This window comes from Gymnoscopelus microlampas (genome assembly GCF_963454915.1).
Source record: "Gymnoscopelus microlampas genome assembly, chromosome: 3".
NCBI classification, from domain to species: domain Eukaryota; kingdom Metazoa; phylum Chordata; class Actinopteri; order Myctophiformes; family Myctophidae; genus Gymnoscopelus; species Gymnoscopelus microlampas.
In genome coordinates, this window is record NC_139940.1 from 1,509,451 (window position 1) to 1,532,580 (window position 23,130).

The following is a 23,130-nucleotide window of genomic DNA, read 5'->3' on the forward strand; positions in this document are numbered from 1 at the left end:
GGGTCCTTGACATGAAAAAGTTTGAGAACCACTGGTCTAAATCACGTCCCTGACAACATTCCCAGGGTGATGAATGAATCCACGTAGCCACCTTACACCTGACCTTTGTGCTTTTTTAGTTTTTTTTTTTTTTTTTACTTTGTCTTTATTTTTCACACAGACAAAACATACGTTCAAAAAAGACATTACAATAAGGAAAACAAAAAACGGAACGGAAGAAAAAGACATAACATCAAAAGAGAAAATCAATCCAAAAAAAGAAAACGAAAGGGACAATACAGGGGGGGGGGGGGTATACACTATTCATTTACTCTTATACATATGCCATTTCTCCCAACGTTTCTCAAAAATCTCTGCCTTAATCCTTAAATTATAAGTCATTTTTTCCATAAGACATATTTCCTCAATAACATCACACCAATGTTCCTCTCTAGGAGGGTCTGTTTTCAACCATTTCCTTGTGATGGCTTTTTTAGCTGCCAGTGTCAAGATTTTGAACAGGTAAACGTCCTCATGTCCTATTATGTCATCTGGTGTCAAACCGAGATACAAAATCCGGGGATCACAGACAATCTTGTAGCCCATTACTGCCTCCAAAACCCGGAGAACACTGTCCCAGAATGACTGTATTTTCTTACATGACCAGAAAATGTGTGAATGATTAGCGTTCGGATGCCCACACTCTCTCCAACAAAACTGCTGCTTACTCAGTTGTTTGCTTTTGATTTTAGGTGTAACGAAAAAGCGTATTGTATTTCTGCTTTTTTAGGTTTTTATCGTAGTCATGTGTGCTGTGTATCTGACTCAGTGACATGTTGTCTTTCCTCCTCTTTCCAGGTGCAGCACCTGTCCCCGGTGTGTCAGGAGTTCCGGCGGGCCGGCGGCCCGAGGATCAAGCACGTGTGCCGCGCCGCCGCCGTGGTCCTGGGGCAGCCGCGGGCCCTGGTGCCCGACGACATCCCCAGACTCAGCGCTCTGCCCCTGCACGAGAGAACCGGCATCTCACCCTCCTCTGTCCCTAAAGGTACGTCATTACACCAGGATGGTTGTTGTATTAGAATAATTATTAAGTTCTGTCTTTTATGTCGGGTTCTGTTGACCCTTTAAGACCGGGAAAGCATCCGTGTCATTTTTAGATTTCTCTTTGCTCCTTGTCAAAGAGATCCACTTTGGATCCACACGGTTCCCATGTGGATCCTGACATACACATCATTGCATTATTTAGACCGTTGGTTCCAGGGGGTCCCCAGCTAAATGGTAGTTAGGAACCAAATGGACCCTTATGGGTCAGTAACTCTGAGAGTGTACAAATGGAACCAAATGGACCCTAACGGGTCCATTTGGTTCCATTTGTACACTCTCAGAGTTAAATTAACATAGATTTTACAATATAGATTGGGGTCCAAGAGATAGAAATGCCATTAAATGGGGGTCCGTAGCCCTAATGCATGTCAAACTGGGGGTCTAATAAATTAAAATGCTTGAAAATCACTGCTATAGAGCCTTAAAAATCTTCTCTTATGGTGGTCCCTGGCATATCTTTTCAAATGGGGGTCCGCGGGCTAATAAGTGTCAATTTGGGGGTCCTTGACATGAAAAAGTTTGAGAACCACTGATTTAGACAACATTTCCCAGACCTGCAACAAAATGTGTCCCTTTTTCTGAAAGCCCCCAAGTATACCCAAATATAGTCACATTATTGTTTTTGATAATGATATTGTTAGATTTTTGTCAAAATTGCAGAGCTCTACTTTAGATGATCCTAGTGCAGTGGTTCTCAACCTGTGGTACGCGTACCACCGGTGGTACTTGAGCCCCCCCCTGGTGGTACGCGGAAGGATCTTCCCAAAAATGAAAAAAGTGGGGGGAAAATGAAAAAAAAAAAAAAATGTATATATATGAAAACATAATAAAACTATCGAAATGCTACTTTGAATGGAAATAACATTACCATAATATCACTCAAATTTAATTTAAAAAAGGTTTTGTTGAACACTTTGTCAGCGTGGGAACAGCGCATTTCCTGGCTGTTACTTTGAATGCGCCGGTACTGGTAGCCACGATCAAAACAAACACGGTGAAGGGCAGGGGTGAAAGTGGGCCGGCACGGTCCGGAACGGCGTTCCGGTAAAAGATTCGGTGGCGGAACGCCGTTCCGTTAAGAAAAAGTCAAACGGGACGACGGGACACTCTCACAGATCCGTGATTTCCCCCCACTGTTTGTCTGACTTTTTTTTTTCTCCCCCCGTTCCGCATAAACAGCTGCTTTCGCGTGAAGTTAAGTAGTTTCAACTAGGCTACCTGGGTACTTCTACTTCCAGTAGTATGATTTCAAAATAAAACGTGTGTTGAATTGTAACATTACAAGGATAGAGTTTTAAAAAACCTCTTATTCTGAAATGCACATCGTTTTGAAAGGAAACCAGATTTATTTTCTGGAGGCCACTTGACAGCTTTCTGCTCACGGAACACAGCTCCACTTGACTAACGTGCATCGTCAAAATGTCAATAACACGGACGTGGGTCATGGGACATTATGGAATATAAAGACTTTGTGGCAAAAGTTCATATTTACAACCATGATCTCTGAAACCAAGACAATGTGGGGCTATGGAACAAAAGTGTGTTTTCTTTCATCTTTTCAGAAGGTGAGTAATTCATCTTATCTTGCTGACAGTGGTGGAAAGTAACTAAGTACATGTACTCAAATACTGTACTTGAGTATAATTTTAAGGTAATTTTACTTGACTGGAGTATTTCCAATTTGCAATATTTTTATTTCTATTCCAATACATCTCAGAGGCAAATATTATACTTTTACTCCACCTCAATTATTTGAAAACTTTAGTTACTACTAGTAACTTTGTGGATTTTAATTATTATGACAAAACATACATAAACCGCTTCAGCCCCATTTAAACTTTGGCTTTTTGAAAATGTACTTGGTATTGTACAGTATGGTCAAGTTGGACATGAGTTAATAGCGTCACAATCATTTTTAACCACTTAGCTTTGGCTATTCAAAAATAGCAGGCACCGCGCTATGAGCTTGTAGATCTGCTATTTTTGGAAAAACCTTGAAAAAGTGTTGCATATCTTTGAATATATATTTTTTTTAAAGCGAAAATGAACTGATATCTTTGCTTCTGGGGGTCCCTGGCACAAAACATTTTCAAATGGGGGTCCACGGCCGAATGTTTATCAATTTAGGGGTCCTTGGCATGATAAAGGTTGAAAACCACTGCCCTAAATCCATCCTAAACCCGCCCAAAAAGCATCAATAACCGCTAATAACCGCCCAAAAAATCGCGCGCGCTGCGCATGCACGCGCGCTGCGCGCGCGTGCACGTTTGGCGGTAATGGTACTTGGAATGACAGATAAAATCTGAGGTGGTACTTGATGTAAAAAGGTTGAGAACCACTGTCCTAGTGCATACTAGCCATACTGGCCAGGAAGACAATTGCATAAATAATATTTTATTCTATTTTTATTTTGTATTTTTAGTGTCTTAATGTAGAGCACCAATTCTAACGCTTGAAACCTATCAGACCTGGTAGCATAATCGCTCGAATGCAGATAATTTTTTTTCGCTGCATGTTATTGAATGGAGTCGTTCTCACTGGCCGCACGCGGGCGCTCCTCCTGTGTCACGTGATAGATTTGTTTTCCGCTTCCATTGAAGTGCATTGACAATACGTCTCGCTGTGGCCAGGTTTGGGCGAGAACAGTCACGCACAATAAAGCGAGTGAGCAACGTTTTTTCTTGGCGGGTTCCCAGCGTAATGGTGCATATGGTCATGTGTGGAGATCTGTGCATTAGTTTGTCATCTGCATGCTTCAGTTATGACGGCTGACCTGTCTGTGGCGTGCACAGACATTTTGAGGGGCAGGTGCTCAAGTAAATTATACTTTTTTTTGTTCACTAAGGTTCTCCTCAGAAAAGGGATGCTAGGTTTCGAGTGGTTATGGTAAAAAGAAAAATCATGTCACATAAAGATTCGGCAGACCCCCTGTAGTAACTCTGAGGACCCCCTAGGGGTCCCGGACCCCCTGTTGAAGACCCCTGCTGTAAACCTTTTTTTCAAAGGGGCGCGTCCGGTCAAGAGAGCAAAGGGCAGGTGCTGTAGTACCACCTAGAGTCTATCTGTGCACGTCCCTGCTGACCTGTCTGTGGTGTGTTGTCATGGTTGCAGACGCGGGCTCTGCGGACGAGTCGGACAGCCCCGTGCTGTCCGACCAGAAGGTCACCAAGGTGAAGAAGACGTCCAGCCTGATAAAGAGGAAGGGTCTGGGCCCGTTCGGCTACCGCTCGCGGCGCTGTGGCGTGTGCAAAGGCTGCAACCACGAGGACGACTGCGGGAAGTGCATGAACTGCCTGGACAAGCCCAAGTTCGGCGGACCCAACACCAAGCGGCAGTGCTGCGTGTACGTTCCCCTTTCCTTCTGTCTGTCCCCTGGACGCTTTACACCATGAGACATGAGGCTGCAAATATCTTCTTAGTGATCATTCTATTCATGACAAATACACCATACATAGACACAATACACAATACATTAACAATACTAAACGTCTACACAACACCTCTCTTACAGAGACACAATACTAAACGTCTACACAACACCTCTCTTACAGAGACACAATACTAAACGTCTACACAACACCTCTCTTACAGAGACACAATACTAAACGTCTACACAACACCTCTCTTACAGAGAATACAAATAGAATAAGTTGGAGAGAAGCATCACATTATGTGCAGAGCTGAGGTCGGCCTATTTGTTCAAAAGTCTATGACTTTTTCCATTAATCGGATAATCGAGTAGCTTATGTTTTTTTGGCTGTCCGGGGTCCACACACACACACACACACACACACACACACACACACACACACACACACACACACACACACACACACACACACACACACACACACACACACACACACACACACGCGCACACGCAATCACACTCGCACACACTCTCACACGCGCGCACACACACATCAGCAAACTATTTATAATCGATTAAATCAATTAGTATGATTAACCACTTGAAGCTCTATTTTATACACGTTTATACCGTGTTTCGCAAAAATAGCAGATGTAGACGTTTGTAGCTTCTAGATCCACTATTTGACCTTTTTTATTAAAATAGATCATTTTGTGCAGTAAATCGATTAAACAGTTGCAGCCCTAATGAGACACAACATTTGTTATTTTTACAGTCCATCCTCGTCAGTGTTTGATTACATTTTTAAGAGTGAAACCTTTGTGTTGTCTTTTAAAGGTATAATACTAATAATAATACTAATAATAATAATGATAATGTGTGTGTTTTAAAGGTATAAGAGGTGTGATCAGATCGAGGAGAGGAAAGCACGGCGTCTGAGTGGCAGAACTGTTCCCAAAGGTGAGACTTCATTCTACTGGACCTCTTTATCATTTAAACAAGAATCCCCTTAACTGTAAGAGTCCATGTGTACACTCTCAGAGTTACAGACCTGTAAGGGTCCATTTAGAAACCCTGAGGGTCCGTGGACCCCACTGTCTTAGAAGCCTATTTTATGTGTGGAGTCGCAGTGCCCCCTCCTGGCTGTTATTGTGCATTGACTTTATTGACCCTGTTATAATGTGTGAGGAGCGTTATGCACCTGAACACTAGATGGAACAATCAACACCACATTGACCTTGAACTTTGAACTGTTCAGTCCTTCCCCACAGATGACCCGGGTTCAAATCCCACCAGACTGCATGTCACCCCCCCTCCCTCCCCTCTCTCTCTCTCCTGCCTTTCCTGTCTCTTTGATCACGGCTATTTTAGAAATGTTTTTGAATCTTTTTAATCCATTTAGACCTGAGACTGATTCTAAAAATGCATTCTAAATCCTGACCATAATTTTGTGAAAAACGTATACAAAATATGTTTCTATATATATACTGTATAGCAGTGGTTCTCAAACTGTCTTGACTCAGGTCACCCCTGAAATTACACTGTTACATTTGTTTAATCTTATGGTCATTTTACACTTCGTAAATATGCAAATCTTTCCCCCTACGATACAGTATGTCACAGAGGAATATCCCTTTCCATTAGAACAGACTGAACATAACTTTATACCTGACGTTTAACCACTTAAACCCCAGCATCCCTAGTCTGGGGGGGGGACGTTCACCAAAAATAGGCGATCTACAAGCTCACAACGCGTCACAGCGTGACGCGTTGTGAGCTTGTAGATCTGCTATTATTTGTGGAGAGAGTTGGGGTAGATGGATAAATAACCTCGTCAAGTACAGTGTAACTCGAAGTCTGTTTTACTAAGTGGTTAAACTGAAGCGAATTCCAAATATTATCAAAGTATTCCGCGGCACCCCTGGACTGGCGCGTCATGGCACCCACTTTGAGAAACCCTGCTGTATAGCAACTAGCTAATGTGACACAGAGGTGTTCCCTGCATGAAAGGTATAACAACGTGTATCAGTGTTCCAGGTTTTTTCCAACTGGCACTTTATGACAAAATATGTGTGAAAACACAGTGAGCTGTAGCAGGGGGTCCCCAAACCTTTCAGACTGCGACCCCCCCCCCCCCCCCCCCCCCTAAAATAATCATATTTGAACTGGGGACCCCCCCCCCACCCTGACGAGCACTCCACAGAAAAGTATTGTGAAAATAGCCGATCTATAAGCTCACAATGCCTCGCACTGCGAGGCATTGTGAGCTTATAGATCGGCTATTTTCACAATGTTTGCCTCTTTCTTTCGTCATGTTTGGCCAATGAGGTATTAAAAAGGTCTTTAAATGGTAACTTTATAAATGTGCAGAACATGTTTGGCTCAAGTCAGCCCTGTAAAAGCCTTTTTCATCCACGGCACCCCTGAATTACATTGTTACTATATAAGTACATAGCACCTTATGCCCATTAACGCTACGTAAATATGTAAATATTTCCGACAGATTGAAGATAATTGTTATACTTGGCGTTTAACCACTTAAACCCCAGCATCCCTATTCTGGAGGGAACGTTCACCGAAAATAGCTGATCTGCAAGCTCACATCGCGTCACAAAGTGGCGCGTTGTGAGCTTTTAGATCTGCTATATTTGGTGAAGAGACTTGGTGTACCGTAGACTGAAAAAGAACGTACAAGTGATATTTATAAATTCCAAATATTATCAAAGTATTCTGAGGCACACCCCTGAACTTGCGTCAAGGCACCCTAGGGCGCCACGGCACCCGCTTTGAGAAACCCTGCTTTATACACTTATACTGTATGTTGGTTTGTTTACACTGTTGAGTGAGAAAATTATGTTGCACATTAATAACTCTTTGACTGCCAGATTATTTTCATAATGTACTCACCCAGTGCCAAGCGATTTTCGTGTTTATGGTGGTTTTCAAGTGGTCATAAAAAGTTTAGATCCATATTGATCGATCGATTCACTGTGTGTACAGCCAGAGATCGTCTCTGACTGCTGCTTTGTGGAAAAACATTCCACACGGAGCTTGTGTCCCCTTCGCTACAGGCCGTTGGAAACACGTGTTTCGACGAAAAAAAAACAGCGGAGTTGTAGGCAAAAGAAAAAAACTACTAACATGGAGTCGACGGGAGCGGAAATGACGTTATATCCATTATTTCTGTATCCGTTTGTGCTACAGTTTTACTGCTCCCTTCGGATTCAAGATCAGACGTCTATAAAACAACATTAAGTACAAACGTGCGTCTAACGCGTGGGTGGATTAAGTAGCATTTGACTCAAACGTCGATGGTGTTCAAAGAGTTAAAGCTAATCATCTGGGGACCCCCACTGGCGGTCCCGACCCCCAGTTTGGGAACCATTGAGCTATAGGACTACATGGGATCTGCAGATCTGTTATTTGTCAGGGTCAGGGTTAAAGCTCTACTGCCTTTATTAAAGGTCTTAACCGTGACCCTGTGCGTCTCCTCCTCGTCCCTCAGGTCACGGTAAGCGCCGGCGCTTGTCCCTCAGCCTGGGACACTCCAGCAACGATGAAGGGGACGACGGGGCCGTCAACAAGTCCCTGTCCGGGCCTCCGGACGGCGGAGACAGTCAGAGCCCGTCTGTGAGGAAGCAGCCCAAACGCATCGTTAAGCCTCGCATCTACTTTGACCTGCTGGACTACGACTCTGACCCCGACCTCAAGGCCACGCCCAGCTCCACCTCCCCCGCCTCCAGGAGACGAGGACCAGGCCCTCGCTTCAGCCAAGGTATAGAGCACCCAAGTCTGACCTCATTTACACATCCTACGTGTTTAACCCATTAAGACCTGAGGGCAATTCTTAGCTAATGTCTTCCAAATCCCAACAGTTTTCTGAAAAAAACGTATGTTTCTATATCAGTGGTTCTCAAACGTTTTCATGTCAAGGACCCCCAAAATTATATGTATTTGGCCGCCGACCCCCCATCTCAAAATATGTTGTTCCAGGGACCCCCCAGAAGCAAAGATTTGAGTTAAAAATGTTCGCTTTAAAAGAATATAAATATATGAATTTGCACACATTTTCTTGATTTTTCAAAAATAGCAGATCTACAAGCTTGTAGCGCGGCACTCGGTGCCGCGCTACGAGCTTGTATATCTGCTATTTTTGAATAGCCAAGGTGTAAAATAATGCTTTGTTTTAGCTCAAATCAAAATATGACACAGATGCATTCCAGGTCTTAAAGGGTTTAATATCGTGTCAAATAAGAACTGTGTTCTAAAAATAAACAAATTATCTTGGTGGTTTGACTCTTATGGATATGAAGCATCAACTGACGGTGAGAAAACCATAATCTTACTTCCGCCGAATTAGTTACATTTTCACCAGAAACAGACTGTATCAAATATAAGTGACTGACTATCATAAACGATACAGAACCTCCTCCCTGACAATGTCGCCGAGACAGTTTGTTTATTTTTGGACCACAATTCTTATATGAGACGATTCTAAGATGACCCATTGTTATTCTCCATAGAGACATGACTTTACGACCCAGGGGATGAACGAGTGACGTCAGGACTTCTGTACTCTATTATGTTACCATTTATTATTATTACAATGTGTTATGTTACCATACCATCATCATTACGATGTAGGCATCTAGCAGACGCTCTTATTTTCAAAAGTTTATTTATGCATGTTGAACTTGTGAACTTGTGTGTGTTGCATTGTCCAGAAACCCATTTGTTATTGTTTGTATGAGAATGTTCAGCTAAAATGTCATGACAGTGACGACCATACTAATGTTAACGTCTCCCTGATCCTCCTGCTCAGACTTTGTTTCGTTGGATGGATTCTTGGGAGACATTTCAGACGAGGAAGTCCGACATCGCCGGTCCACGTCCCACCGCGTACCGCACGGGAGACGGAAAATAGAAAAGGTGCGAAAACACTTCATACAAGAACACTTTAAACACTTTAGAACACTTTAAAACAAGGACACAATACATAAACCACAGCACACTGTAGATGGTTTGCATAATTATCTTGTGATTTTAACTGAATACATTTTAAATGAGTGATACGTGTCACAGTCTCTGATAAGAGTTGACAGACTGTCCTGTATATATAAGCTGCTCTCACTGTAAAGTTCTCCGTCTCCACCACTGATTTAACTCATTCCATTCACTTGCATGGAGCATGCATTTTTAAATGTCAAGCACCTTTCTTTCTTTCTTTCCTTTATTTATTCAGGGGAGCCCACTGAGAGCAAGCTCTCTTTTTCAGGGACGCCCTGATAACAGCATATAACACATATGAAATACATACATAATGAAAAACAACAACAAACATTTGAATCATATTACAATCATCGCAGATGCAAACAAACAGTGTTTACATGAAACAGGTGCAGTCACTATGAAATGTGTCCTCGAGAAGTACCCTAAATGTCTCTATTGAAACCAATCGCTCCAGTTTCAGAGAGTCCTGAAGTTTGTTCCATTTGTGTGGAGCATAATACATGAAAGCAGTTTTTCCTTGTTCGCTTTTCTTACGTGGACTCGTATATCTAATGTGTTTTTGTGAACGTGTTGAGTGTCCAGAAACCTTTGGTACTAGGAGCGAAGACAGGTATAGAGGAAGCTTGCCACACAAGGCCTTATAAATAAAAAGAATACAATGTTGCTCTCTTCGTACTGCGAGAGATGACCAACCCACTTTATCATATAAAATACAGTGATGGGTGTGATAGTCATCACCAGTGATAAATCGTAGGGCACTGTGGTAGACTGCTTCAAGAGGCTTAAGTGTAGAGCTTGACGCATGCATGTACAGCACATCACCATAGCCAAACACAGACATTATGACAGATTGAACAGCAGTTTTTCTGCTGGAAAGAGAAAAGCAGGATCTGTTTCTGTAGAGGAAACCAATCTGCCCTCTTAGTTTTTTGGTTAGGTTCTCCACATGAATCTTCCATAACTCTTAAGTGTTACAGACCTATACACAGGGGTGCACATAACAGGTGTGCATGCGCACCCAAAATAAATAATGCGCGGCACATCAGACGACGCGAGGCGCTTTTGTGTACCAACAGCTGGGACAGGAATTTCCTAGCTTTTATTTTTTTAGCAAAACTAAAAGATAAAAGCCAGGAATTTACTTCCTGAAGCCACACTCACACAATCACGCTAAAGCACGCGTCGGCCCCATGTACAGCCATTGCAGGGGGAGAGGACGCATGCTGCACGTGATTGTGTGAGTGTCTCGCATCGCCTCGCATCGCCTCGCTGCGTGCACGCAGCCAGCAGCGGCTGTTAGAGGCATTCGTCACCGATGATGAACGCACCGTGATGGTGCAAAATATGCCGTGAACGTCCCAATCTGGCGGATAAAAGCAGCGCAGCACAGGGCACCAACCTTGGGGGCTTCACCATGTGTGCAGATTTGCACACATTTTGAAGATTTTTCAAAAATAGATCTAGTGCCACGCTATCTGCTTGTAGATCTGCTATTTTTGAAAAGCCAAAGAAATCTAAAAATGACACAGATACCTTTTCCCGGATTGAATGGGTGAGAGAATGTATAAGAATGACAGTTCAGATGATAGATTTCACTGTCCCCATCTACAGTGTAGAATAGAAGACAGAAGTCTGCACACAAACTCATTTCAAATGGCCGTCAATGGCCTCATAATACATTTGACTTTGGGGCTCACTGACATGAACATGTTGGATAACTATTGTTGTCAAGGTTCATAAAACGGTATGTTAAATATGTCACGCTCATAGCACTGAAATATAGTGTTGTTGCCTTAGTAGTTGGATTAGAAACTATTTTTATCTGATACCACCTTAAGCTTCTGCAAGTAACACCACTATTTGTAGTGAGATTATGTTGACCTTTTTTTAAGTGTAAAAACATGCCATCTCTTTTACATTACATCACATACAGTACATTTCCTCTAAGACTGGAAGAAGAATGTGTGATAAATGTGTGGTTTAGCTGCTCCCATTTTAGAATGAAATAATTAATTGCAAACAAACCATTCTTTTCTCTCGAGGCCTGGCCTACAAAATCCAAATGTCTCAAATGTCTCTAATCCAACCGTGTTCCATATTATGTCTGACATCATGTGTTGCTATGGTCTCATGGATTACAGTTCTCTGTCTCCACTGATTCACTCATTTACATTCCATTAGACATTGTCTAACCATTCACTCACCTCACCATCTGAATCATGATTCTACGTTCATAATACCATTTTTAAACACAACATTATTTTACAGAATTATTCTCTTACACCAGTAGTACCATTTTTTTAATAATCGATTCTCTTACAAAGATAGGATCTTTGTAATCATTTTTTTCTGTAAATGATTTAAATCGTCACCATTTTGGCAATTGCCGTTGGATTCATGTATCATGTATCTCTCTCTCTCTTTCTCTCTCACCCTTCTCTCGCTCTTTCTCTCTCATCCTTCTCTCTCTCTCGCTCTCTCTCTCTCTCTCTCTCTCTCTCTCTCTCTCTCTCTCTCTCTTAGGGTCCGTTGGAGGAGACCCCTCCCAGTGTGCTGGCTGCTCTGGCTCATGGTTTTGAGCAGAGGGACAGAGAACAGAGTGAACCCACTCACAAGATCAGAGTGGACTTCAAGGTATGTCACCTGTTCCTCTGTGGTGTTATGTCCAGGTGGGGGCGTGGCTGTGCTGTATATGTATATGTGTGTGTGGCTGTGTTTTGGTGGTGGCCAGGAGGCTGCTGTACGAGACTCCCTACTTCACCTTTAACTTCACAAAAACTCTGCCTAAACCTAACCTTAACCCTAACCTCACAGACAAGAGCTGCTACCTCCAGTGTGAGGTTGCTTCTCTACACTTCTATGCACTTATACCACCTGTTTTTAGACCCTAACAACACCACCACCACAGTTAGCCAGGTGGATCACTGTGGTGGTGGTGTTGTTAGCCTGTTCAGTGGAGTTGGTCACTATCCTCAGTGAGTCTACAGAAGAGTCAGTGTTCCATGTTCATGTCACTCTGCAGGAGGTTAGGCACCAGCAGCCACACAGCTCACACATGTAGCTAAACCCTCACCAACAACAGGTGACTGGAAGAACCAACACTCTGTCCTGTAGATTCCACTTGGGAAGAGAGTGAAGATGCAGCCGTCCTTGTACTGCTGTTAGGTTTCCTCCAATCACCTTGATGCTCTGCTCTGGCTTCACTAGCATGGACAGCAGCAGCAGTAACAACATTGATTGATTGAAATTATTTATTAGGCAAAAGAATGTAAAACAACACAGTTACATTTATAATACTTTTGTCTAAAAGGTCTGACCAAAAAAGTCCTTGCGGACTTGTTTCCGTTGGGGTCCTTGACCACATGGTGGTTCTGTGTCCGACTCCCTGCTGAGATAGAGTTGAGTTTGGCCGTTCAATCAGGATAAGTGTGTGACTGTAGACAACAGAATGAAAATGTTACATCACTACGTAAAATACATATCTGGCACCACCACATATACATGGAGGACCATGGAGAGCATGTGAGCGGAGCGGGTGGAAATGCCGCACATCGCTACAGGGGGCTGGTTTCACGCTCGCTATTCGCTCACATTGACCCCCCCCGCTCCCCGTCGCTCCGTCGCTCACGTTGATTTGCACACCTCTCGCTCTAGTGTTGAAGAGTTGTCTTCATCTTTGTTGGTCATGGTTGTCAGTTGAGGAACTATGTCCAATTGTGTCCACTAGAGGTCAGTGTTGGTTTATTTTCCAGTAAATTTGTACACCTGCAGGTCCTCGTTTGTTGAGTCTTCTACTGAAGCTCCACACAGCTCACCTTCATCCTGACCTCAGGGAGACCATCTGAACCTCTCAGACATAGCGTACCTATTCTGGGGAGAAAGTAGCTGATCTACAAGCTCACAACGTGTCACAACATGATGTGTTGTAAGCTGGAAGATCAGATATTTTCGGCAAATGTATTTGGTGTAGAGGGAAAACGAGCGGCGTGACGTTGCCAGTCTGACTGTGTGTGAACCTGGTGATGTGACAGTATGGTGGCAGACATCACAACAATGCTTAGTGTCTATCGGCTGTTCACTACTTCTCACAACGCACTGTGGGGCATGATGAGTCCGCTGTATGGAGCAGGCGTGAATGAACTGTGTGTGTGTGTGTGTGTGTGTGTGTGTGTGTGTGTGTGTGTGTGTGTGTGTGTGTGTGTGTGGTGATATGCACATCACAACACAATATAGAGTTACAAAACATGACATTTACACATTTAATGACACCAGCAGTACCCACAATGCAACACAAGCGTATTAAATAAACAAAGATTTAAATCATCACTTGTAATGCTAAACACAGTTGTATAGAGGACAGTTGGCCACTCATCTACATTACATTGTTAGGCAAGAAGCAATGACCTCCACCTATGTTTACATTACAAAGGAGAGTCTGCTACTCATACTGTACCTGTGGATTTGAGAGGGAGTACTTTAGTGTAATGGAAACAGTAGATATTTTGGTGTGGTACTAAAGGTGGTTCAAAGTTCTCTACCATGTGAGTATCAACATTAGACTGCATGGGGTTTACTACCCAAGTCTGCAGGGGCACAAGGCGGCGTTTCTGTTACATCTACGTGTGGAAGTGTCTTCTACCCCCTGAGCGCTCAGCATGGCCATCTGAGCAGCCATCCGCTGTGTGAAGCTAAAACAGAGTTGAGGAATGATGATAAAGGTTCACACAATGATTTTCATGAACATGTTTAAAATGCCTGAGCAACCCTCTTCAAAGTGTGTGTGTGTGTGCGCGCTGCAGGAGGACTGTACACTGGAGAACGTGTGGATGATGGGTGGTCTCAGCATCCTGACCTCAGTATCCGTGCCCCCCATGCCCCCCTGTGTCTGCCTGCTCTGTGCCAGTAAAGGTCAACACGAGGTAAGTGTCTTTTTGCATTCATTAAATGAACTAAACACACTGTTAACACATCGGGTGCCAGCGTTTTATTAAAACAGATTACTTTGAGTGCCATAAATCTCACCGTTGGTAACGCTGTGCTGTTTATAGCCGTGGACTCCACGGCGAGCACCCACATGTAAACAATGGATGCGTGCACGACAATCGATGTTGTTTTTTTTTCCTGGCTAACGCCTGGAACAATAACATCTCTCACGCGAGTCGCCATTACGGAGTAATGGCCCATCGAAAATGACTCGTTTTCCCCAATGTAAAAAGTTTCTGAGCTGCAGAGGTTTTCAACAAGGAGAATAAGAGTCTTGCTCAGGGACAAATTTCATTTCATCGACACATACAGTATGCTGACCTGGCCTGGAATTGAACCTGGGGCAACCAGGACCTCTGGCTCCCTAGGCGGGTTCACTAACCATTCAGCTATGGCCGCCCCCTAGATAGAGATAGAATAGAACGGGAGCGGACGGGGAGCCATGTTTTTTGGCACAGTGATCCGTCTGTCCAGAGCTGTGCTAGCAGCTCTTAAAATGACACAGTTGGGTTACGGTAGCTCCACCAAACTGACTACAGATCACTACAGACTGGCAGTCGGTTGGAAGGTGTGGGGAAAAAAAGTTTCTGAATGCACCTGAGAGCCCACACCGACAGACTGCTACTACGGTGCTAAGAATAGCCTAAATGACTTTTCTTTGTCCTTTTCAACAACAAGCCCTCTGCTATCCCACGGTCGGCTTCCGAGGCTTCCTACAACTTGTAACCACCGCCCATCCAACAGCAGATTTTCGGCAACAGACGCTTTCCAACACTTAAAGCGTCTGTTGCTGTGGAGAGCTTTATGAGCATTAGTGAGGACCGATCGTATGAAGATGAGGTTGAAAATAGGTGACGTGTTCCCCTCCTCCTCCTCCCTGTTGTTCTAATGTACTGATTCAGTTCTACAGAACTGGGTGAATGAGACACACGTTCTACAGAACTGTGTCAGGTTATGAGTTTATAAGCAGGTTGGGAAATGACTTATGTATTATAAATATGTTGTCATTTCACAACAGGAAAGGAAAAGAGGGGATGAGTAGTGGACAGAACAGGGGATTACAGAAACCATGTCTGGTGTGACCTATGTTAATTGGTACCAAGGAGTTGCACATGCTTTAGATTTTGACATACAATTATCTTGTGTGAAAGTAGACATGTGTGCCTGTGGGTGGTGCTAGAGGGAAGGCCATGGGAACGTCAACAAACAGCTCCGTGGAGCATGTCTGGATAACATTGTAAGCTTGTAGCCCTTTTCCAGGTTATTAGTTATTTTAAGATGAAAGAGTATTTGAAGTGGTCAAAATAGCTATAGAAAACATGTCCAATCTTCCAGAAACCCCTGATGAACTGAACTGGCTACCTAAACATCATTTTACATATTGTGGTCATATTGTTTAAGACAGACAGGGGTCCTTGGCCTTTTTCAGGCCAAGGACCCCTTAGCTGAGAGAGAGATGAAGCAGGGACCTCCCCACTATGTATTGAATACAATTGTATTGCAGATAATTTGTTTTCATAGATTTCATAGACTTATTTACGCATTATCTTTTCTATGAATATGTTGGATTCGTGTTAACGTGTATATTCAGACTTTTAACCTTTTTAAACCCTCAATATTTAGTCAACTTGACCGTTGGCCTTTTCTTTTTCCCACTACACCAACTCTCTGAAAATAGCTGAAAATAGCTGATCTACAAGCTCACAACAAGCTCACAACGCCTCGCAGCGCGAGGCGTTGTGAGCTTGTGGATCCGCTATTTTTGGCTAATGTTCCCCATCACACAAAGATTTGGCGGACCCCCTGTAGTTACTCTGAGGACCCCCTGTTGAAGACCCTGGTTTAAGAAAACAGTGATAGTGTGTGGGAGCTCCTCACGCCCAACATGTTTCAGTTGTGAGATTCCATTTAGCTTTAATTAATGACTTATTTAGTCAGCCATGTTTCCCATTCAACCCGGAAAACCCCCCTACGTCCGCTGCCAGTACTGCTCCCGGTTTGGCTACAATGGGAAACATGGCCACAGGCTGACTAAATAAGAGATTTAAACGGTTATTTTGTGCCCCAACCTAAAATATTTTCCACCAAACCTTAAACATCTGTACGTGTTGGAATCTACCATTCGTTTTTGGACACAGTGGGCCTCATTTATCAACGCGGTGCAGCCCGAATAATGAGCGTACGGCGTAATCGCCGCACCTTTCGGCATTTATCAATATATCCTGACGTGGGCTTCATCCTACCGTAGGCTGAAATCTCACGTCTGGTCGAGACCAGTTGTTGACGTTGGCTGCACCCGTTTATTCCATTCTAGACCTGCGGAGCAGCATTGTCTGACTGTCTGACAAGCATCTGGACACAAAATCCACTCCTAAATGTGTATATCTACACTAATAAATAATCGCTGTGAAAATATATAATTTTATAAAGTAATTTAAACAAACTGCTTTAACAGTCATTCAGATAAGATTGTAGATCTGTCTGTATTGAAAATAGCAGATCTACAAGCTCACAAGCCAGCATTGCATCGCGACGTGAGCTTGTAGATCTGCTATTTTCAAAAATATACGAGCGCTTTTGCGCCGGGAGTCCCGCGGTCGGGACGGCACCTTTTCATGGACAGTGAGGTCTACAAACTTACAGTAGCTTGTCCTATGTTATGGAGTTATGTCATAGAGAGTTATGTAGGCTACACAACCTGGCTGGGTTAAGGATATAAACCCGACGCTCCAATATTAACGTGGCGGCACGGAATCACTGCATTCCGCCCGAGTCTCATGTACCGCTGGCTACGCTACGGACATGAAAAACAAAGTTGTGTGTGTGTGTGTGTGTGAGTGTGTGAGTGTGTGAGTGTGTGAGAGAGCGAGAGAGAGAGAGGCGTGTGTGGCGAGGCCAGCGGGGGGGGGGGCGACTGTTTCTTATTGGCTTTTCATGTCTTTGGTCGTATTCTGGTTCGTCTTCATGTCGTAAAATCGGGGCGTTTTGAGAATATTTAAGGGCGTGTTATTTAAATGACGCTCGTTTCAGCCGTGACATTTATCAACGCTGGGACCAAGTGTACGCTCGGATCAGCTGTGTAGGATGCGTTGATAAATGTGACTTCGACGTTGGTGTACGGCCGAATATATGGAAAAATATACGGCGGTTTATACGCTGCGTTGATAAATGAGGGCCAATGTATACAAAAGGGTAAACAGCGGAGCCTTGGCGGACGTTCCACCGATTCTGGGTGACATCCACATAGAACCTCATCTCGGAGCTGTATAGTGGAGTGAGAGGTTCTTAATGGAGCTATTCTGTTCCATGCTGTATTACCAGGTGTTAAACTCTGTTCTGTTCCTCAGATGCTGTATTGTCAGGTCTGCTGTGAACCGTTCCACCGTTTCTGCCTGGAGCCGTCGGAGCGCCCCTCGGAGGAGAACAAGGAGAACTGGTGCTGCCGCCGCTGCAAGTTCTGCCATGTGTGTGGCAGAAGAAACAAACACTCAAGGGTACGGACATTACTTTTTACTTACACTATTTTTGCTGCTTTTCTTTTCTTTTTCTTTTCTTTTAAGCCTTTATTTGATGGTGACAGTGCAGAGGGAGTCATGTAAATGGTGCATTTATAAAACGCTTTTATCCAAAGCGCTTTACATAGATTGTGCATTACATTCACCCACTCACACACACATTCACACACACATTCATACACCGATGGAGGAGGAAACCATGCAAAAAGGGAAAGGGCCTCTCTGTGTGGAGTTTGCATGTTCTCCCCGTGTTCCCTAGGGTAGGTACCCTCACAAAAACATGCAGTAATCCTGGTCACTATACTGCCTCCCCCTGGTCAGCCGGGGCGCCTGATGGAGGGGAAGGGAACTGGTTGGAATAACGTGTTCCTTCCACGCGCTACGTACAACCAGGGAAACTCCCCCCTGTGAGGTGACAAGAAGGTCAGTTGGCTCTCATGCATTGAAGGAGGCATGAGCTCGGCCCTGGCCTCCCTAGGTTGGCAGAGGGAAGGTAGTGCCCAGGATTACATAGACAATTGGCACTGGGTGTAAAAAATAGGGTTACAACATCGTGGGATAAACATTTTAAAGAAAAAAAAAGGAAACCATGCAAGGCACCAACCTGCTCATCAGGAGCAACTTGCTCAAGGACACTTCTACACTAACTCTGGGGGAGCGCCCGGGATCAAACTGGGAACCTTGCGGTTTTCCAGTTCACTCTACCCGGCCACTCTACCCCTGAGCCACTAACGCACCATATTATCCAGTATAACTGAACCAGGGGACTCTTACTTTTACTTTACTGGAGTATTTCCAATTTTCAATGCTTTTACTTCTACTCCACTACATCTCAGAGGCAAATATTGAACTTTTACTCCTCACAGCGATGCGACACATTGTGAGCTTGTAGATCTGCTATTTTCAAAAGATTTGTTTACATTTGAAAACTTGTGAAATGGGACCTTCTGCATAATGAGCACTTTTACCTTTGGTACTTTAAGTACATTTTGATGCCAGTACTTTTGTACTTTTACTCAAGCGCATGTTGAATTCCGGACTTTTACTTGTAACCATATTTCTACATTGCAGTATTAATACTTTTACTTAACTAAAAACATTGAGTACTCTTTTCCACCACTGGTGACAGTGCAGAGGGAGTCAGATGTTATCCAGCATAACTGAACCAGGGGACTAAACGGCACATATTGCACCCTGGTGTCATGCATCCTGAGACACTTTTATATCGGGAAATCATGAATCCAAAATAGTTTGTTGATGATGTACTCTCGTGTTGGTCAGTAGGAAGTTGATTCAGTGTAAAATAATGTTTTTCTTGTGCTGTTTCATTAACCCATTAAGACCTGGAACTGTGTCATTTTTAGATTTGAGCTAAAAAGCATTATTTTACACTTTGGGCTATTCAAAAATAGCAGATATACAAGCTCATAGCGCGGCACCGAGTGCCGCACTATGAGCTTGTATATCTGCTATTTTTGAAAAATCGTGAAAATGTGTGCAAATCTTTGAATATATACATTTTTAAAGCGAACATTTTTAACTCAAATCTTTGCTTCTGGGGGGGTCCCTGGAACAACATATGTTGATGGGGGTCCGCGGCCAAATACATATCATTTTGGGGGTCCTTGACATGAAAAAGATTGAGCACCACTGATATAGAAACATACGTTTTTCAGAAAAATGTTGGGATTTAGGAGACATGTAGAATCGGCTTCAGGTCTCAATGGGTTAAAACCATGTTTTTCTTGTGCTGTTTCATTAAAACCATGCTTTTCTTGTGTCCACTCAGCCTCTGTTGGAGTGTGAGCGCTGCCAGAACTGCTATCATGCTTCCTGTCTGGGACCCAACTACCCCAAACACAACAAGAAGAGGAAAGCATGGGTGAGGTTACTGTGACTCCTAGTCTCATCATCAATGACTGCTCTGTCCACAATGTCCACAGAAACCAGACCATTAGAGATGTCCGCCTACTGATAGGTCTGGTGCAGAGTCCTACACGGGTCCAATTTGTACAACCCGCACCCGCCCGCCCGCCCGTCAATAATCAGATCCGTAGGCCGTGATTATATCAAAACACAAACCAGACCCGCCCGTCAAATAATGGACCCGTTGTCTGCCCCTGTTACCCGTGATTACATGCAGTAAATAGCCTACAGACAGTCACTACATTTAAAAGTCTGTTAAAATGCTGTTAACACCAGATAGCAGCCTTCAACAATAGCGCTACATTCAGTGGTCAGGTTCCTTTAGAAATCTGCACGTTAAGTGAAGCTTGCGAGCAAGCGAGGTTTCCATATAAAGCCGAGAGCAGACCAAGTACAGAACCAACTCGGGGTCTGTTTCACTAAGAGGGTTTAAGACGTTAATGTAACAATCCTGATACCGTCCCTGCTTTTCAAAACCAATCCTATCTCCGTCCCTATATGAAGGATGGCCCTAAAGTGGATTTATTTATTTCATAATTGTTTCTACCAGTGTTGATTTTGACAACACATTTTGATTTAGTTCTAGTTATAGTCTTTTCAATAAAATACTGTTTAGTTTTAGTCATATTTTAGTCGCCTGAAATGTTTACTTTTGGTTTAGTTTTAGCCGACTAAATATCATAAGATTTTATTCGACTAAATCTACAGTTGATAAAATGAAAAGATTTTCTAAAAATTGCAGATTTACAAGCTCGCAACACGTCGCAGCGCGACGCGTTGTGAGCTTGTAAATCTGCTAGATCTGCTATTTTCAGTCTGTGACACGCACGCGCACCCATGATGATAGTTCTACTGGATCTCTTCTCTAGTCCCTCCCTAACATTTTAGTCTAGTTTTTATTTGTTGACAACATTGTCAACATATTTAGTCATAGTATTAGTCATCATAGCTTAGTTTTTATTTAGTATTCGTCAGTGAAGAAAGGTCAACAGACATTTTTCGTCATAGTTTTAGTCGACAAAATCAACACTGGTTCCCACCCAGGTCTAGCCCATACATTGAATTTAAATGTTACCAGTCATACTGTATCAGAAGGCTGTGATCTCTGACTACGTGAGACAAATTCTGTCCTAAAACAGACTTTCAGAAAGGCGTCTATCTAGGGGGCACTGTGGCGTAGCCGGGGACGCTGTGGGTGCTGTGGGCGCTGTGGGCGTGTCTTCTCCTCCGCGTCATCAGTGCCCATACCCTAGGTGGGGTTGGTGAAAGGGTCTACTCTGTGTGGAGTTTGCATGTTCTCCCTGTGTCTCCTAGGGTAGTTAATATCCTCACAAAAACATGCAGTAATCCTGGTCACTAAACTCCTCCCCCATGACAGCCGGGGCGTCTGATGGAGGGGAAGGGAACTGGTTGGAATAACGTGTTCCTTCCACGTGCTACGTCCTACCAGGGAAACTCCCCCCTGTCAGGTGACAAGAAGGTCAGTTGGCTCTCATGCATTGAAGGAGGCATGAGCTCGGCCCTGGCCTCCCTAGGCTGGTGAGGGGAGTGTAGTGCCCAGGATCACTTAGAAAATTGGCACCGGGTGAAAAAAAAAGTGTTACAAAATCGTGGAATAAAAATGTTTGAAAAAAAAAAAGAAAGGTGTCTATTTGCTCACATGGCTGCATTGTGTGTGTGTGTGTGTGTGTGTGTGTGTGTGTGTATGCAGGTGTGCATGACGTGCGTCAGGTGTAAGAGCTGTGGGGTCACGCCAGGGAAGAGCTGGGACACCGACTGGAACCACGAGAAAGGGATCTGTCCCGACTGCACCAAACTCTACGACCAGGGTGAGTGGAGCGCTCAACACGCAAAACATTAAAACATCCTGTTACCTTCTCTCTCTCTCTCCTATTCTGTCTAGTCATCTGTCAATCCCTCTCTCCTCTCCTGTCTCTCTCCTCCTGGATTCTGATCTTGTGCTCAATGTGTTGCTTTTCTTTGATCAATTATGCATCACAGCTGCCTCTAATGATCTCCTGCTGTTTGTCAACTTAATCTTAGAATGTGTCATGTAATGTTGTAGCAGGACACTTACTGTGTAGGCTGTCTATCAGTCGTTTAATGTTCTCTCATACACAACTACAAAGGACAGGATTGTCTATAATTCATTCCCCCTGAGCTAAACCCAACTTGCAGACATATTACCTGGTGCTTGTGTGTTGAAAAGCCGGCTCTCTTTTTTATTTTGTTTGGCGGGTTACGGGCCGGGTCGTTAAATTATATTCATTTTTGCGGGACAGGTTGGCCTACCATGCGGGGTGGGTATTAAAAAGAAACCTTACCTGCGGATCACTACTGTACACCCATCGTTTGTTCATTTGTTTTTAACTCCATTCCTGGCTGGATTGGAGTCAGTGTCTGTTTTGGGGGTCTACACTTTAAGGCTGCAGCATTATCCAATGAAGTCAAAATTCTTTGGCTTTTGTAGGGTTTATAGAACCAAAGTTCTTAGAGAACAAAAGCTATCCATTGTTCTCTCTGCTGGCAGAGTCAAACTTTGGACCGATTGTGTAAAGAAAATAAATCACACCCACCTTCAGCCCAACGATGTTTGTCTAGGCTGTGTTTCCACCAAAGAGCATTTCATTCCAGCTGAAAGCACAAGGCGCTAAAAACGCTTCCAAAGTAACGCCCAGAGCAATGAACACACAGCGTAAAGTAGACGTTCAGAGTCTCATCACGCTGCTGGAGTTTACAAACACACGCTCCTCTCATTGTAAACCATTCAAAACATATGCTGCGCTCAGCTCCGTCTCTCCAAATGTCTCCATTATTGTCTCTCCTCACTCTTTCTCCTTCTCTCTTCCTCACCAGGAAACTACTGTCCTATCTGCTTCAAGTGTTACGAGGACAACGACTATGACAGTCAGATGATGCAGTGTGGGACCTGTAACCACTGGGTCCACGCCAAGTGTGAGGACCTGACAGGTACATACAACATGTAACCCACTGTGTGTGTGTGTGTGTGTGTGTGTGTGTGTGTGTGTGTGTGTGTGTGTGTGTGTGTGTGTGTGTGTGTGAGTGAGGACCTGACAGGTACATACAACGTGTCAACCACTGTGTGTGTGTGTGTGTGTGTGTGAGGACCTGACAGGTACATACAACATGTAAACCACTGTGTGTGTGAGGACCTGACAGGTACATACAACATGTAAACCACTGTGTGAGGACCTGACAGGTACATACAACATGTAAACCACT

General features: G+C 43.8%; 1 protein-coding gene across 1 annotated transcript in view; it reads left to right on the forward strand.

The window, feature by feature from the left end:
• Nucleotides 1-23,130, forward strand: part of kmt2bb (lysine (K)-specific methyltransferase 2Bb) — a gene marked incomplete at its 5' end in the record, with an annotated part of 105,750 nt that overhangs the window by 34,686 nt on the left and 47,934 nt on the right. Inside the window, 11 exons of the mRNA XM_084048675.1 lie at nt 838-1,024; nt 4,195-4,426; nt 5,346-5,413; nt 7,959-8,228; nt 9,276-9,382; nt 11,987-12,097; nt 14,263-14,382; nt 17,794-17,940; nt 19,751-19,843; nt 21,599-21,716; nt 22,744-22,857. Coding sequence (XP_083904801.1) covers nt 838-1,024; nt 4,195-4,426; nt 5,346-5,413; nt 7,959-8,228; nt 9,276-9,382; nt 11,987-12,097; nt 14,263-14,382; nt 17,794-17,940; nt 19,751-19,843; nt 21,599-21,716; nt 22,744-22,857 — 1,567 coding nt within the window. The remainder of the gene's footprint in view (nt 1-837; nt 1,025-4,194; nt 4,427-5,345; nt 5,414-7,958; nt 8,229-9,275; nt 9,383-11,986; nt 12,098-14,262; nt 14,383-17,793; nt 17,941-19,750; nt 19,844-21,598; nt 21,717-22,743; nt 22,858-23,130) is intronic.